The following is an 18,637-nucleotide window of genomic DNA, read 5'->3' on the forward strand; positions in this document are numbered from 1 at the left end:
ACATCAATTGGAATATGATATTACTCAGTAGGTGCGCTTTGTGAATGATTAGATAATAGCTATATGACACTACTTGAATATGTTGTATATCCGTGCTTGAGGAACACCCAAACCCCATCCACAAGTGTCAGAGGACAGAGATTAGGTTGCTAATATGGGTGACTTCGCCCAACAATGTCAACAGAGGAGGAATAATCTGCTTTAAAAGTGGAGAGAAATGAGTATGACTCTTAGCTAATTGCTAGCAACACACAACCAATGCTAGGATATGTTGGGAGCAAGACAGATTTACAAACTGAGGTGAATTCCTGTTTTCCGACTGCCCATTTTAACACAGTTAGTGCTATCCGGTATCCTTGGGAAGTCCCCGTCCTAAACCATAACCCTTGCCGAACCCTAATCTTTACCCTTACCATTTGAAATATCAATAGGGTAGGGATGTCCCAAGGATTCCAGATAGCAAGGACCCCTTTTACACTTCCAAATCCAGAACTGAGTCCGCATCTCATTTCTCAGCAGGCTGACTTTGATTTATGAATGGGGCATTACATAAGTAGCAAGGTACTCTGAACACTAGAGGGAGGGCTACAATTCATGTCATGGAGCCTCTTATATTGTCATCTCTTCATCTTGCGAGTTCTGTGGCTGACCCGGCAGGCCTGCAGTCCCCTTGAGAGCACTTCGTACCGAGGTCAAATTGAGTCACAATGGTGGAAAATATTACTCTTAGATGGATGATGCTGTCCTTGAGGCGTATCATGTCTGTTCACTCAGGCTTTTAGCCACAGTGTACTGCTCTCTAATATTTATTTTTATTTTTTTATCTTTATTTAACTAGGCAAGTCAGTTAAGAATTCATGTCATGGAGCCTCTTATATTATATATTTTCAATGACGGCTTAGGAACAGTGGGTTAACTGCCTGTTCAGGGGCAGAACCACATATTTGTACCTTGTCAGCTCGGGGGTTTGAACTTGCAACCTTCCGGTTACTAGTCCAACACTCTAACCACTAGGCTACCCTGCCGGTTAACTGCTCAAGATTCCACTGTCCATCTAAACCACCTCTGCAGTTACATTTGATGTGTTATTCATGGTAAAATTTGTCAAAGATTGAAACTAATTTCTGTTTAGTTCAATTTTTTAAAAGGTTAAAGCCATTGTGTCAGCACGGGGAGAGAAGTGCTGACACTGACCAGATCTAGGCTTCCACTACAGAGGCTCATGAGACAGGGTACATTCAAAACAAAATAGCTTTATTGCCTACGAAGTTTACAACCTAAAGAATCAATAATGAATAAAACATAAATGTTCAGCAACACAAACGTGCAAACAGAGCTACGTGCTCTCAGTCCTCTCCTGTAAATCAGTTTTTCTCGACTTGTCCTCTAGTACCCTCAACAGCTCACATTTTCTGTGAGCACACAGAGCACACAGAAATCTGATCAACTTGTCAACTGATCATCAAGCCCTCAATGAGTTGACAGGTGAGTTTGTCTGTGGCTACAACAGAAATCTGTGCTGTTGGTGGTACTGGAGGACTGGAGTTGGTATACACTGCTCAAAATGAAGGAGGCAGCCACTGATAATGGGTTGTGTCCCAATAACATCTTATTCACTTCCTTTCATGGATTTCAAAGGAAATGACTGTTAAATGTAAACTCCTCTAGCCCATGCCTACACCAATCCAATGCTTTTAAACTTGTGGAGAACAGTGAATGAGTGCACACTTGAGGAGGAAGGAGAGATTATGGGGACGCAGCCCATGGTGTGGTGGCTGATTGAGCTGTGAGCCACACCCTTAAAACACCCTAGAGTCGATGTCCGAGCCCCCGCTGAAATATAATTAACATAAAAAATTCCCATAAATCTGTTAGTTTAAGAGAGATCTGTTTTTTTTGCATTGGATGCGTCTCTGTCCGCCAATTTCGCACTTCTGCATCTGTGGTGAAAGGTGACAGAGTTAGAGTGGTGTTTGTCAGACCATGAGACATCCCAAAAATTGGTCTTCTCACAAAATCTTCTGTAGAGTCCAAACGATTTGGCGTACAAACTATTATGATCTCACGAACACGTGCTGTACATTTCTGTTGTTTTGCTGTAGGACACCCACATGCCTCACAAGACTCGTCTGAAGGACCCCGGTACCAGTTGAAAACATTGAAGTATATATGGAGAATGTTTCGTGCCAAGAATTAGGGGTATCTTTCAGATATAGGACAGACACTTCAGAACAAACTTCCTTTGATTTTTTCTTTTTTTTGGGGGGGGGGACGGGACTATCTGTTGTTCCATGTAGTGAATCTGTTATTCAATGCGTTTGTATGGGCTAATAGCTGTAAGGCCTAAACATTATTTTCATCAAATATTGTTTTATACTTCAAGGAGCCATAAAGGAGCCTTCTTTAAAAAAATCCATATAGCTTAGTAGACTCCCCCAGCATGAGCGTTCCAGGCTGACGACATGTCTAAAGTTACCCGTTAAGTTTCTACTCCTCAAGGCACCACACAATGAAGGTTGCTTTTTCAGTTCATTCTACTTCAGAAGCCCTAAGTATAATAAAACACATATTAACCCAATGCCCATTCAAAGAAGGAAGTGAACTGCCTTTGTCTTCCTTGCAAAATACCTGGAGGAGGTCAGACTGTTCTCCACAATATCCCCTGTCCATGCTGTGTATTTTGATTCAGAGAACTTTCCCACAATCTAGCAATTACACTGTCGCTCCCTGGCCTTGTTTATGTCTCAGCACACTGTTCTGCCCATGATTACAGCATGTCCATGTTTGTTCCAGCTCAAGGAGACAGTGCTATCACTGTAAGTGCAACACAACGGAGGAATATAATACCATTACACACACACACACACACACACACACACACACACACACACACACACACACACACACACACACACACACACACACACACACACACACACACACACACACACACACACACACACACACACACAGACACACAGACACACACAGAGAGGCAGTGAGGCACACACACACACACACACACACACACACACACACACACACACACACACACACACACACACACACACACACACACACACACAGACACACACAGACACACAGACACACACAGAGAGGCAGTGAGGCACACAAACACACACATGTGCACACCCATACCCACACAGAGAGACACACACACAACCCTATAATAGCGTAGCTTATAATGTCAGGTGGTCTGTGTCTAAGTGATGTTTTCCCTATCCTAATGAAAGGCCATGAGAGAGACCTAGCTGTGATAAACACCCATTGTTTGTATTATGTCTTTAAGAGCAGATTATTGTGATGATATAATAATTGTGAAAGCTGTGTTTACTTATGGCCTCATTCCCTGTCACAATAGTTGCTCTGTTTCCTTTACCTTGTGACATTCCCTCATACTATCATTTTGTTTGCTTGTTTGACCCTTAAATTTATAGGGTTAGGGTCAGAGGGCAATGTACTATTGACCTGAGGGTCAGGGAAGAAATAAAATAGATATCAAATTAAGCCAACAGCCATTTGTTTGGTTGGGTATAGAACATCTACCAGGATTCCTGATGATCAGTTATGACAATTGCTGTGAGTACATGTGTACAAATGTTTCATGTAATGCTTATAAAGGCTTTTTAACAGCCTTATAACATAACCTAGAATGACGCTGCATGATTTTGCTCTTTGTGGTTCTATTTTTGGGTCACTGATCATTCATTGGTAAATACTGATATGGAGGCAGAGGATTCTGTTTCACACAGATAGAGGGGAGTTCTATATTCAATAGTGACAACAGCAACATTAGAGCCATCATGGCAGTCGAAGCAGACGGTCAGAGTTCACTTCATCATCTGTTATTCGTCTCTCAATGAGGACACATTGTCAGAGTATGACATCAAGAAAAACTGGCATTAGGTGGATGGATACCTATTATTGCTCAGAAATAGCCTCTCTATTGCTATTTTACTACTGCTTTTTAATTATTTGTTACTTTTATTTCTTATTTGTTTTTAAACTGCATTGCTGGTTAATTAAGGTCTTGTAAGTAAGCATTTCACTGTAAGGTCTACGACCTGTTGTATTCGGCGCGTGTAACAAATAAAATTTGATTTGATTTCTCTAGAGAGAAAAATACACATTGGTCTCAACATTGAAACATGTAAAAGTATTTTAAAGAACAGATATAACAATTATATTTTGATTACTAGTAATATTCTTTGTAGTAATTGTGGTAGTATTTCACATTACACACACTTCAAATATCTAGATGTATGCATGATATGTAGTTTCAATTTCAAGTTTGACGTTTTTATTAGTTATATGTAGAGGATACACATGGTATACACTGTCCAATAAAATGCTTACTTGCAGTTTCCTTCTCGACAATCAACAACAATAATAAATAATAGAAGATAAGAATAGGAACATAAAGTAAATGACTCAGATGAATAGAATAGACATTTTAGCATAAATATAATACAGGAAGGCACGATTTATAGTCCAACATTTACACATTTATCAGAGAAGTGAGCATTGGGGGACAAGTGTTTAAATTTAGCAGTATTAGCAATAGTAAATAAGAGTCTGGTTGCAGCAGTTGTGTGTGTGTGCTTTTGTGCTTGAGTGTGTGTGTGTGCGGGCGCGCATGCCTGTGTGTGTGAGAGAGAGTGTGGATGTGTGATATAGGATAAATTATGCTTACAGGACCATTAGCTTTCACTTAACCTGTCCAGGCAGTAATAGTGACCTATACATTACACCCATGCTGCTCAACAAGCCATATGTAAATATCCTAATGTGACATTTTAGGGAAAGGTTTATGGGTCTTGGTGGGGGCTGTGCTATTGCTGCTCAGGAGCCTGCTGCTCTTAGAATTAACTGGCAATGGGCCATGTCCTCATGATTCTGGGAGATGCAAAGACCAAAGCACCTCCCCTTTAATACTGTCTTAAAGGGACTTACAGCAAGTGACTTGATCATCTCAAACTCTAATTGGCACAAAGGGCAATCCGAGCCGGCTGTGCTGAGAGAGTGGATCATTAGCAAACAAGGAAAGTGACAGAATAGATGAAGAACAGTCGGATTAGCCTAGCTGTGTGTGTTTCTGTGTGTGTTTTGTGATTGCCTTGGCGATGGCAGAGAACAAATGTGTCTATCATTAGAATGATTACAGGAATGGGCAGAGGTTCAAATCTGGTGACTTCATACACATCTTTCTGTCATCCTTTAAGCATGTGAAATCAAATCCCCCTTCTCTCTCTCACTTGGACTGCAGCTATTATTATGGGTCGTTGATATCCTTTCTACTTTGGGCAAGATGATGCTGTAGATGACTGCTTTTGGGTTAGATGACGATATTGACTTTTTGTATAGAAGTTTCTGCAGGTCTATTCTTTGCAAGTGTTAACTTTTGAGACCCTGTCTATTCTAAGATAATGACCGAGATATACAGTACTTTGTGTAAGAGAAAGAGGTAGAAATAAGTTATTATTTTGGGAAAAGGGATTTTAGACCAATTCAAGTTATGGAAAGATGGTAGATGGTAGAGATCCATTGAGACAGGGAAGATAGCATTGAGGCATATGTTATTTTGGTGTTCCACAACACAGTCTGACATCTTTGCAATTCCGCTCATATGAGATTTTTGCACATCAAAGGCTACCCCATTGCCTTTCGTCACTCCTACACGACCCTCGTCGCTCAGTGCAGGCGGAATCATTGCTCTATCTGACGTAAGACCCTGATAAGATTTTGACTAGTCATTTCAAACTGTAACGATCAATTATGTTAAGAAAAAGCAGGCTATCTCACCCCATGACCTAATCAATTTTTCTCTCTTTAAATTCAGTCTATCCTCTCTTAAAAACAATCACATCACAATACACTGGTTGTCAGTTCCAAAACTCTGATACTCTGTGAGTGACATCTCTTTGATGAAGAGTGTGAGGTAGGATGCTTGTCCTGCTGGCATACAGTTAGAAAAGTACATCAAGTTAACAGCTCTTTTGATTCAGTCATTGAATTCCAATTTTGACGAGAACACAGGTTAACAGACGACAACACTGGCCTTACTGGTAGAGCAAAACCTTTAGAGGTGAAGGGTTAACACTTACAATTGCATGCTTTTCTCGCTTATGGTGCAGAGAGTTACAACACCAAAGCACAGATGCAATGAATGAACTCAGAGGTGTGTATATATACCATATATGTGGATGTTTGTGTGAATCTCACTTTGTTGTGACAAAGGTCTCTTAACGAAACATTGATAATAGATTCTGCAGAGGAAAAAACAGGAGACTTTGTATTTTAATACCAACTAAAGGATCCCTGTACCAGTAATGACTAATATAATATTCAGGATCCGGTAGAGTTGTTGTTGAATGTATAGTCTGTACAATTTCTCTACTGCTATGCAATACTAGTTTCAGTAAGTAACAAAACAAAGTTGCATTTACAGTTGCTAAAACATTGGCTCAATGTTTACATGGAATTTAATGAAATATGCAATATTAGGACGCGAGAACGAAACACAAAAGCAGCAAGCCACGTTTTAATGTACGTTCCCCATTAAGAAATATAAATAATAATAATAATATAATATATCCCATTTAGCAGACGCTTTTGTCCAAAGCGACTTACAAGTCAGCTGGGGCCACAACTTTTACATATGGGTGGCCCCAGCGGGAATCGAACCCACGACGCTTGGCGTTGCAAGCGCCATGCTCTACCGACTGAGCCACACAGGACTTAAATATATTTAAGAATTTTCTACTACTGTTTTCTACTTTGACAACACCCTCAGCAAATACTTGTCACGTAAACAACAGCTGTAGACTAACAGTGAAATGCAATGACTAAGATAGAGGAACTCCTATACAAAATGTCTTTGGCTATGCATATACACTTAAAAAAGAAGGGTTATATCGCCTGCTTCATCTATGGAAACCCCCAAAAGGTTCTATATAGAACCTTTTTCTATGAGGGGAAGGTAGGTGTGACCTGTCTTATATAGCATAAAAACTATACATTAACACACATAAATAGACCTCTTCAAGTAGGCCCACCTTCCTTTATAGGCTATAAACAGAACAAACCTAGACTAGGCCTATATCCCCAACTTGCTTTCAGTCAATAGCATGAATAGTCATCACAGAGCAGCTAAGGCAGGCTATAAAATTGACAGTGCTTTATTTGTGAAATTATTTTTTACATTTTTCTGATGTGAATACAGAAAAAGTGGAAGGTCAGAAACCGTCTTTTCCACCACCCCCAATCCCAAAACAGTGGTTAACAGTGGAGTCTATTATAAGGAGTCTTTTAAAGACCTTGGCTACTGACATTTCAGGGCAATATGTCACATTACATCTTATATTGAGAAAATACTCTAATGAAGTTATAGGCTTAATTAAGGGTTCAAAATTGTAACCGTACTATTTTTCTAGATTACCTATCCATATGGGTGGGCCTATGGAACAAACAGGATAGGCTACTTTTCAAGAAAGCATAAAGTCAGACGGAGTGATCACTGCATAGATGTTCAATCACGCTAGATTTTTCAAACATTTTTATCCTATCCTCATCAGACGTATGGTGATGTGCGTAACAGCGCTCCGCTAGGTTGCCTTCTGTCTATTGACAGTCAGCGACTGCGCAAAGCCTACCTTGTAGTCTACTACCTAAGGTGGGAGGACTTCGGAGGAGGGTACAGTATCGACTTACTCTACTTAAATAAGAGATTGCACATAGAAGTGGAGGGTATGGGGGACTGAACTGCATCCATTAACCCAACATCACGGAGGAAATTCCCTGACAAAACCGCACTAAACGCAATTGGAGTGAATGGGAAAATACATCGTCGATGGGTAGATTGCCAGTATATCGCGTTATTGGACCTCAGTGATACACATATGCCAGTTTTCTCTTCGCCATCCAGAACCTTGGTTTGGTGACTCATTCTTCGTTCGTTCATTTTCTGGATTTCGTTGCCTGCCCGGTGAGGAGAGTTATAACCTACATAATGAAGTTCAAGCCGAACCAGACCAGAACTTATGATGGCGAAGGCTTCAAGAAACGAGCGGCATGCTTGTGCTTCAAGAACGACCGTGAAGAAGAGGTATAAACGTTAACGTTAGATGGTTATATTTCTCATTGACAGTTAAGGGGACCGATGATGACCTGTCTTTAAACCAAACTACGGTTCTCGGCTATACCCTACACTTGTTCATATTTTATCTATAATTGCCTATTGTAATAGACTTAAATAGGTTTTCATTGTGGTTTTACCACTTCATTCATCAGAAAATGTCGATGTGCGGGGGGCTATCTTGCAGTGTCTGAAAGAAATGCTTCAGCGGGGTTTTAAAACCTAATGATTAGAGATGTAGGCTTGATGTTAAACAAAAAAAACACAGGAGTGTTATAGTCTATTTATACGCCTTTTATTGGCCTACGTTCCATGGCTTTAGTAATGCATCCTCGGTGGTGTTGTGTGACTGCCCGCGGCTATCCAGTTTGGGCTAGTTTGAGAGCAAAGCGAGGGGGGCGAGGCGCTCTGTTGCATGTTTCATTTGACGGGCGGGACATCAGTCCAGCCATTGCTACATTGTATGACGATACCACTGTACTAATGCATACTAGTAACAATATCACCGTTATCATTTTACACTTTATAATCTCTGCTGCCTCATAAAAATGAAATGAAAATGCGTTATTGATGAAGTGGCCATTTTGTAAGACATGGTTTCAGTATCCTGGGCTAAAACCAAAGGTAGCCTAGTGAAAAGTAGTCTCAATCAATGCTTTGTTGTATATTTCTGGTTTGAGAGAACATCTTTAACAAATTGCTGTAGTCCTAGACATATGCCTCGTAATAGTTTCTGTGTTTTAACGGGCTTCACCGTGATAGCCTACGCACCACCATGATGCAAGCGTTCACAGTCTGTTTTAGCAAAATGGACAATCTACCCAAGTCAATTTCCCCGAAATTATAGCAACATATAGGACTCGTTCCACACATTTTTTACATTTTATTAAATGGGAAGCAATTATTTCCATGAAATAGGCTATACTGTTGTGCATGTGTCATTTCAGTCAATATAGCATGCTCCAATTGTTTCTGCCTAGGCCTATTTAATTGTTTAAAGCCACAATTTATACAGATATGACTTAGACCTACTACCGTAACAAGTTAAATAGGCCCACTTTATCATAACTAAAATCTATGGACCTTTTCCATTGTTATGTGTTACAATTTAATTTCACGGTAAAGTCTATACCAGTTGTATTCTGCGCATGTGACAAATCCAATTGGATTGATCTGATTTGTTGTCATAGGAGATTTAGTAAGCAAATGATGTCATTTTTCAGTGCATGAACTAAAGTCGAGAAGACTTAAGGTTGGTCATTAATGTAAAAGTGGCGATGCTTTTCATTTCTTACTGAGCCACAGGCCTTGTTTATGAACAGCTCCTACATTTGGATTTGTACTGTCTGATAGAAATCCAAATCTGTATCAGACAGTTCAAGACACTGCAGCCCCTGACTTCCCTGCACCACTGTTATGCAATAAATAAGCTGCAGACTTTATCTGTCTGTCATTAGGAACTCTATCAGAGCACTCAAGTATTTGTACCACAGAGAGAGAGAGAGAGATGGCCTGAAGGAGAAACTGTTGTCCCTTAAACTGCGGGAGCCTTGTTCTCTCCCTCATGTATAGCCGGTTCTTTCAGGAACAAGGAATAGAGATATATCAGTTTGCTGTGTGTAGGTGTGTCCGTGCCATAGGCACATTGCATTGTGGTAGAGCAGCTGGAAGGCTTTCTCACTGAGTTATATTAATGAGACTGCCCAATCTCAGTCTCAATGCTGCATTCCAATCTCCCCTTTGATTTTTACTTGTGAAGTATTTATTAACATTAGTAATTACCTACACATACAATCTTGTTGCTGACATTTCATGTGTAATACTATAAAACAAGCAAACCTTTGTGTAATATGTTAGCTTGTTTTAATATTTAAGATACCTGTGGTGGAACAAATGGAGACCATCTTCAATCACCCACCTGTGTCTCTGGTCAAGGGTATTGTTCGGTCAAGAAATGCTTTGCCTGTGTCTGTTCAACTGTTATACTGAGCTGTTGTAATGTATAGAGCCCATCCCCAGGATCATCTTTACAGAGTTTGCTCTGGGACTGTCCAGCTACTCTGTCGCACTTGCATGAACTCGTTAAGCCTGAATAGGAGAAAAGCCTCTGTGGCTCCTGCGTGGCCAATACTGTCTATGCCAATGCCACCTCTTTGTGCCAATCCCATTCTGTTGAACCCCTGAAGGATTGTGGCCTATCTATATCTCAAGACCTTGTCTCAACCTGCTTTGGTCAGATCTCAGCAATCAAATCTCAGTCCCCTTTGTGGAGATGGAACAAAAATGTAGCTTCTCCTGGTTAATAGGAACTCTTTGTTTAAGGAATGGAAAAGGAGAAAGAGGAACCCCCTGGGTCAGGTGTTCAGTGACAAGGTTTAAAGTCCATCAAGGGAAAACAGGAACATGACATCCCTCAGGGCCAGTGGGTGGGTCATTTGCCTCCAACAACAGTAGAGACTAGAAGAGCGTTCATGCCGGCAGGTAGGAGCGGTCTGTTAATAGGTGTCTCCCTGAGACTGTATTACAGTACATTGTGTCTTTTCAGTCCACTGTGTCACTACAAGACTAAGGGTTTGTTGACACTTGGCAAAGTTGAAGTACGGTTTATTGTTGGTCTGGATGGACTAAAGGGTAGCCTATTACTAGGCAAATGATGTTGCCCTACTTGTACATTGCTAGATAGGAGTTAAAGCTGTATTGAATGTGTGTGGTCTGGAATTGGCATATAGTTGGGCTTTGTTTTCTTATACCGACTAGGCTGAAAGTAGGTGTATTTGGTGTAAAACAAGGGTCAGCAAACTTCCGTGTGTTGACTTCATACGTCTATTTTGGTTATGACTAACCACTCTCCTAATGCATTGAAATAGTCCCGTCTAAAACGCCAACCCTCCGTAGGCTGGCATGTGGGACACTGGTTTATTTGACAGCCACAGTGTTGCTCCTCCGAGAAAGTAGGTGTTTATTTCCTCCCTGAGATTCCTGGCCCTTTTAGCAGGCTTACAAAACACACTGGAATCTCGCTGGGAGACGCTGCTCTATTCCCTTTGCCCCCCCCCCTCCATCTGCACCTGACCTTTGACCTATCTAATATGTTGGTGTGGCGTTTTGCTCCTCGCTGTGCCGAGTGTTCCTCAGTGCCATGATTTTTCTGTGGGACATACCTTGTTAGCCTAAGCTGTTGACATAAATTACATGCACATTGTTTTGTATATTGCATGAATTTGTATGAGGTGCTGACAACCTTTATGTCTTTCCTGGAATTAGTTAAATTCGTAACAGTTCATATCCAACCACATTTTGAGAAAGAAATAGAAAAGATAGGACTTAAAAGTGAAGAAAAAATAACACTGGCAGCATGTAGTCTAGCTAGATTTGTATTGTAAACTCCACGGGAGACACTGTCAAACACAGTGACATCCCTGAGCTGCTTAAAGCCTTGCCCCCAAAAACATATTTGCAAAAGGCCCACAGCGGTGCCCCACCCCCATATATAAACACAGACAGTACCCCCCCAACACACACACACACTTGTGTACACACACGTACACTCACATTCTGAAGCACTAGCAGTCTGTTATAAATAGGTTAGTCGGTTCATTCTATCTCCATGGTTTATGGCTTTATAATGTAGGGTACTAAGCAGACAGTCTGGTCTACCCCAGTTGGATCCCCTCATCTGTATGTGGCGCCCGTAAATATAGCTAACCGTCCCACTCCCTGTCCACCCTCCTTCCCCTCTTAGCCCGGGACGAGCCAGATGAGATGTCGGCTCAGTTAAGGTCCGGGAACATGACATGGTGACCCAGAGTGGAAGGGTGATACGTGCCGTATCCACTGGGTGGCCTCTCTTGACCACTTGACTTGTCACTTCCTGGCTCCAGGCTCGGACCACAACAAGTCTGCTCCAGCAATCCCACAATCCCATTAGAGCAGCACAGAGGAGTGTCAAAGCCAAGCTACTAGCTGATATTACATGGTTGTCAGGCTGACACACTGGTCCTGTATAGAGGGGTCTGGATGGGGAAAAGATGGAAGGTGAAAGCCACACAAGCTGCTTCTGACGCTGCATCACTGTCATATGTCGTATTCAACTGACTTGAGTTGGATGTTTCCTTGGCATGGTGAGAGACAACTGAGCAACTATGAGCCCCATAGATCATGAGTGCAAGGTGTGTGTGTGTGTATTGCATCATGAAAATGCAGATACATGCTCATTCAATCTGTACGGATCGTTGTACATGGCAGACTGTGGTGTAATTTAAGCTCAGGCACCTGCTTCGATGCGCCCAAAAAGGACCTGATCTGGGTCAATCGATCAGCCAAGGTGGAGCAGAGGGCCCTGTGGTGGAGCAGAGGGCCCTGTGGTGGAGCAGAGGGCCCTGCGGTGGAGCTGGACTCACAGAGCTATTGTGTTTTCTCTTCCAGGTGTTGCTGGTGAGCAGCAGTCGGCATCCGGACCAGTGGATTGTCCCAGGTGGAGGGATGGAGCCGGAGGAGGAGCCCTGTGGTGCAGCGGTCAGAGAGGTGTTTGAAGAGGTGAGTTCACCTGTCATCATCATCATATACAGGAAAGATCCAATCATTCTGAATGTTATATTGTTTTTGTGCATCTCTGAGTGATGTTGTATCAGTTCCCGGGGTCATTTCATGTTTTCATATGATGCAAAAGCTTTTCAGATACACATAAAAATTAAAGAATGACCTGGGAGTCGATAGAGCATCGCTCAGAGATGCACAAAAACAATATCACATTCAGATTGATTGGATCTTTACTTTAATCCAATCAATCATCACCATAATCATCAGTGATGATGAAATTGAAAAGAATCACAAAGTGGGTGTGTAACTAATAGCTATATGCACGCACAAAACACACATTGATCTGATGGTCATTCATGGATTTGTCTGTAAAGAACATGCCTTTTAGCGATGGGTGAGACTATTGTAATGTGTTAGTTGTAAACTCTGGCTTCAAGTCATGTAGTGATCATGTCATCTATATGAGTATCAATCTCTGCCCCCTGATTGGTCATTTAAAGGCAACGTGCAGGAATGTCTGTAGGCCCGAAATATTCTCATATACACTATGAGATAGATAGAGACACCCTCTATAATTCACCACTGCCTTCCTTGTTGCATGTGACTGATCTTGTCGATCTCCTGGGATGTCTCAATGGCACTTCACATCATGTTTTCTCCGAAGTGGCTTCACAGCTAAAGGGTTCAGCTCTGAGAGACTTGATGTATGCAAGGATTGTGGGTGACGGGAACTCTCTTATAACATGACAGAATTGGGAGGTACATTTTGGTGGGTCCAAGGTGGGTTTGTATAGAAAGGGTTCAGAAGGATTTGGTTTGGGTAGTGACTGAGGAGCTCGTGGTATTCCAAAGGTCCAGCTGGTGGGGAAACCTGACGTACTTGGCTCCCTACTGGATTCCAGCACATTCACAGGTCCCAAAGCCTGTCCAGTGGATGTGGGCAGATACTTTGTGAAGATTGATAAAGGGGAAGGAAGGGGAATGGGGGGTTGGTCATGTGTCTTTTTGGAAACAGTAACCTCTCAGATTTTGACCTCTAAATATACAGCAGGACTGGGTGGATTTGTGTTGTGATATTCAATCACATCTCTCTCTCTCTCTCTCTCTTTCTCTCTTCTCTCTCTCTCTCTCTCTCTCTCTATCTCTCTCTCTCTCTCTCACACACACACACTTCACATCTTAACACACACACACACACACACACTTCACATCTTAACACACACACACACTTCACATCTTAACACACACTCCTAACTCCAGTCAAAGGTTTTCATACTAAAACCCCCACACAGTATTGTCAAGAATTGGGATTTCTCTACTTTCCTTTTTAATCTAAAACAAGTGTTTTGGTTTGTCAAATAGCCATAGGCCCAATACGGTCATCTCACATCCCCCTAATGCCTCTCTTCTCTCTCCCACCAGGCAGGAGTGAAAGGCAAGTTGGGACGTCTCCTAGGTGTGTTTGAGGTAAGGTGGGACTCTGGGCTGACAGTAATTATAAGACAGTTACATTTTTACTCCTTGAACAACTGTCATTGCTCTCTTGTGTAAGTTGTCACATGAATGAAATTCAAGAATAGAAAATGAGTGGATTTGGTTGATGCATAGTCAAGGGTTGATAAACTACCCTAAAGCATGGGCACCCTCTGAAAGCAGCTGTTTTTTCTTGAGGTGCCACAGGTAGAGGCTCTTCCAACCTGAATTTTCAAATGTAGTCTTTTTAACTTTACAGCAGAATCAAGACCGAAAGCACCGAACGTACGTTTACGTATTGACCGTGACGGAGACATTGGAAGCATGGGAGGACTCGGTCAACATAGGTGAGTTTATGGTCACATGACATCAGGACTTCAATGTCTAGTATAATAATCTGTTTTACCAGGAAGGATGTTGCCAGTATCAACAGGCCTCACAGACTAAATAATGAAATCCCACTCACTGACTAAAAGGCCTGGGATTGCAGAAAACAAGCAACAAACAAGTTCAATATTTTTCCAATAATATCCGGCTTCACCTAATCTAAAGTTTGGAGTCAAAACACATCAATTCCAAAGTGGCTGATTAAGACTCAACTTATGCTGCTAACAGCTAAATCACACCAGCCTGCTGGCTTTGGAGAGGTGGACTAAAATAGCTGGTCAAAGGTAGAGTAAAATATGAACTTGCAGGTCATCTATCCCAGGCCTTCCCAAACAGACCGTGACTCACCACTGACTGCACTGAACAATGTGACCTGACCTCTGAAATCCATTAATCATCCTTTAGACTTCATCCGTCTTTTTCCTGAGTGGCTGGAGCTTTCAGTCCTTATAGATCTTACAATAGGCAGTATATCAGTCTCAAGTATTTATTTCGTTTTTGTTTACCAACTTAACCGCGCCAATATATGTTCCTTTGCACTAATAGTACTCATTCCTGTTAACACAGGATTACCAAACATGGGCTACAACTTGTTCCTCAAAAAGAATGTTGTGAAAGCATGCCACTGTGATTGACCTTTCCTTTAAATGAGTTCATGTCTATGGCCTCATCTTCACGCAATAACACTGTCGCTGTTGTTAGAGATAATCAATGTATTCTGATAACATCTATTCTGGAAACATGTATTCAAAATGGCTATTAGCACCCTTCACAAGACTTTTGGTAGGTTGAAATTAATAGGGGCATTTTGAATGTTTAGATGACAAACGTTGGGCATGTTTGCAGATTGGTAAGGGGATACCAGAATATTTTATTGACAGTGACACATGGGGTTGATCCAGATCCCATATCTTTGTGAGAAGATCCCCACCCCTCAAAGGGCAAATGTCACACTAAGTTCATGTGGAAAACCCCAGTAGTTCTGAATGCTGATTGGTTACTGGGACTGTATTAAAAACATGCTCTGGAACTTTGGCGACTAGCAAGTATTAAGCGCTTTGGGCCAGTGACCAAAAGGTCTCTGGTTCAAATAATTTTTATGAAACCCTTAACAATATTCAATTTCAAAATGACAATGCCGCCTTCAGGTGGTTGGTGTGTAACGTCCACTACTTGCCCCCCCTGGTGGTCAATAAAAGGAGTAATTCACACTTTGTCTCTGTCTCCCCCTGCAGGTCGTAAACGGGAGTGGTTCACAGTGGACGAAGCCATTAAAGTCCTGCAGCACCACAAGCCGGACCACGCTGAGTACTTGAAGCGGCTTCATCTCAGCTGCTCTCCAACTAATGGGAACTCCCTGCTCCCCAGCCAGCCCCCTAATGACAACTTCCCCCGTTACGGCCCCCCCACGCGCAGATAGGACTGGCCCCTTCCCACACCTATGAACTTTCTTCTACCTGTACAGATACACTGAAAACGGACATTTTGCATGAATATACGAATCCTCAGAGTCACGGCTCACGCCACATGTATGTAAATGTCTGTATACTTGGACAAACCAAAGCCATACTTGGAACTGTGTCTGGATGATTCAGTTAAGGAATGCCTTTCAGTAACGTCTTTAAGAATGTTCTATTGGGGTCAATTGTATTGTTATTTTCTTCCATAATTAAGTAAATCACACAACATGGCTGCCACAGAAAAGGGGTCATTGGCTGACAATAGGATGGAAAATGGCAGTGTCACTGGACCTCGGGAGCTGGAGCAGTGTTGACAACAAAGAGATGCTACCTCAGTTGGACGAGCACTGGAAGGATGTCTTAGTACGGTGTCAGATTCCCTTTGGCTGGTGTTTAACCTGTACAAACAAACTACAGCTCAAAAATATGACTGTTTACCTACTTCAAGTAGTACCATACTGTGTGGGCAGAAGACAAGGGCTCACTATTGTCCCTCCCCGTTCACCTCAGTAATTGTTTCCCTACTTCAAGTTTAGTTGTAAAAACAACACATTTTGTATTTCTTATAGGGAGCATTTCACATTTAATTGCCTTTAATTGTGTTGCCTTGATTGTCATCAGTTTTTTTTCTCCATCTAGCATGATCATGAATAACAATAATTTGATATACTAATTTAATAATTAACGCCCGCCCCATATATGACCTAAGAGTCATAAGAGTCTCTTTACTAGTTGAAGGCAGGCCCTCTTTAATATAATATCTACATTTCATTCAATTGCCACAAACGATGTCTCCTCAGTGCTGAGATAATGTACCTTAATCCACAGTTGAGCATCTTGTCTGACCGCTGAATGAGCATTGAACCCCCCCACACAGGGGACCTGTAAATACTTGCTGCAGAGAAGTGTAGAGTTGTGTGTCTGGTTAACAGAAATGCAACCATATGAACTTTTCTCCTCCATATTTGCGATTGTTTTTCTAATGATGTAAAAAAAAAAAACGCTGTACCATGTAGTGAAGGTGTGACGGTAAAAAATGTCCTCCTTTCAGTTCCACCTGAGAACAGAGATGAGATGACATGGAACAACGAAGAGGGAATGGAAATGAGTGCTTCCCATGTTAGATTCATGGTGGGACGACACATGGAAATGTTCTTACAATGGACATGAATGAGAGATATTATAGTTGAGAACACACTTGTAAATTGTAGTGCTTTACTGGAGATTACACAAACATAAGTAGTTTCACTTTTTAATCTTATCACTCAACCACTATCTCACTCAGACTCCCAGCATTCATTTTATCACAAGAATACCCCTCTGAGGCAGACATTGTCAAACACATACCAGTATGTCAACTTTCAAATACTTGAGGTATTGTAGGGTGGGCGGAGTTTGTACTTTGGGATTATTCCACTGGTTACATTTTACTAGGCAAGCTAAATCAAGTGCACTGTATTTTACATGTGTACTTGACCAAGGTCTGCCATTGTGGATAATGCTTGTTTTAATTTGTGCTCATGCTTTATCAAAGCAGTTTTTTGGGAGGGAGTGTTTAGGGGCCAGTAAATAACCGAAGAAAGGGTTAAACAGATGAAGGTGGGATCTATTGTGAGTTTGATATTGACCCTTCTTAAAATCTGTTGCATGAAAAGATTTCACCGTCCTGTCTGATTGGACAGTCATCTGGCTGGTCCAGCCCTTCTATAAAACCTGTCATTGGATAATGTCTGCCACTTGGTCAGACTACATGCGTTGTTTGTTGCATACATTGTGTCTATGTGACAAATACATATCGATCCTGTGCCAATGACAAATGTTTGATATAATTGGCCAGGCAGAATGATAAAGTCAAAATCTACTTACTCTATCCATGTCTAATACATGATAATATTTGGTAATATTCATTAGGATTTAAAAAAATACATGGTTATTCATGAAACTATCATCTTTAACCAGTTGTATTTCTTTATGGATATAACAATTTATGGAGATTGGATTGATGCATACTGGTACACTACATTCAGGAAGGAAAGTAAAGGACATTAATGCTATTTGTTCTGAATTGCGAGGACCTTTTTTAAAATGTATTGCGGAGAAAAAGTGGCAAATGTACAGCAGCTGTAGTTTTATTTTGAATGAATTACCCCCATGGTCCCTTATTACTGACACTAAACAGTCCCTGTATAATGGGTGGGTGGGGGACTGCTGTGAATGTGTGTTGATCAACTTAGTTCCAGGCACTCTCTCACTAGGGTGTCTTGAAGCACTCACTAGTTTATCAATGCAAACAGAATTTCCTTTATGATCATATGAACAGTGAAATTGGATAAAGTGGATTGAAGACTATTCTGTTTGGAATAATAATGAATTAAAAGGGAATTACATGACTCCAGCCTGTCTGTAATGTCTGTACTGAATCTACTCATTTTGCTCAGTGTTTCTCCAGTCTTTTGGTACATTGTTGGTGCATGTTTGTGTGAGGGTGGTGTTAGTGGGTGGGTCAGGTGTTACTTTGTGTTTGTTTTCCAATAAAAAGACAGCATAGAACAGGACGTCCACAAGGATGCATGGAAACGGACACAAGATGACTGCTCCAGGGCACTTAGGAGGGGTGCATGAG

The 18,637-nt window shown here is 41.5% G+C and overlaps 1 protein-coding gene across 2 annotated transcripts; it reads left to right on the forward strand.

Annotated features, from left to right (window-relative positions):
• Positions 1-7,701: 7,701 nt before the first annotated feature.
• Positions 7,702-18,404, forward strand: LOC135515747 (diphosphoinositol polyphosphate phosphohydrolase 3-beta-like). 2 transcript variants are annotated; one of them, XM_064939452.1, is made up of 5 exons: positions 7,702-8,125; positions 12,581-12,691; positions 14,117-14,161; positions 14,427-14,514; positions 15,790-18,404. In XM_064939452.1, exons 1-5 carry the CDS (start codon positions 8,030-8,032, stop codon positions 15,972-15,974), a joined length of 525 nt encoding a protein of 174 aa, XP_064795524.1. In that variant the 5' UTR covers positions 7,702-8,029; the 3' UTR covers positions 15,975-18,404. The 2 variants fall into 2 exon arrangements, with proteins under 2 accessions (XP_064795524.1, XP_064795525.1); XM_064939453.1 differs by having other exon boundaries at positions 14,430-14,514.
• The last annotated feature ends 233 nt before the right edge of the window (positions 18,405-18,637 follow it).

This window comes from Oncorhynchus masou, chromosome 27 (assembly GCF_036934945.1).
Source record: "Oncorhynchus masou masou isolate Uvic2021 chromosome 27, UVic_Omas_1.1, whole genome shotgun sequence".
In the NCBI taxonomy this organism is placed as follows: Eukaryota; Metazoa; Chordata; class Actinopteri; order Salmoniformes; family Salmonidae; genus Oncorhynchus; species Oncorhynchus masou.

Bases quoted from the DNA above. Each gene is read 5' to 3' on its own strand.
- LOC135515747 (XM_064939452.1), top strand. From the start codon at position 8,030: ATGAAGTTCAAGCCGAACCAGACCAGAACTTATGATGGCGAAGGCTTC. The intron at 14,162-14,426 runs GTAAGGTGGGAC...TTAACTTTACAG, and splicing joins GTCTCCTAGGTGTGTTTGAG to CAGAATCAAGACCGAAAGCA. The intron at 14,515-15,789 runs GTGAGTTTATGG...CTCCCCCTGCAG, and splicing joins GGAGGACTCGGTCAACATAG to GTCGTAAACGGGAGTGGTTC.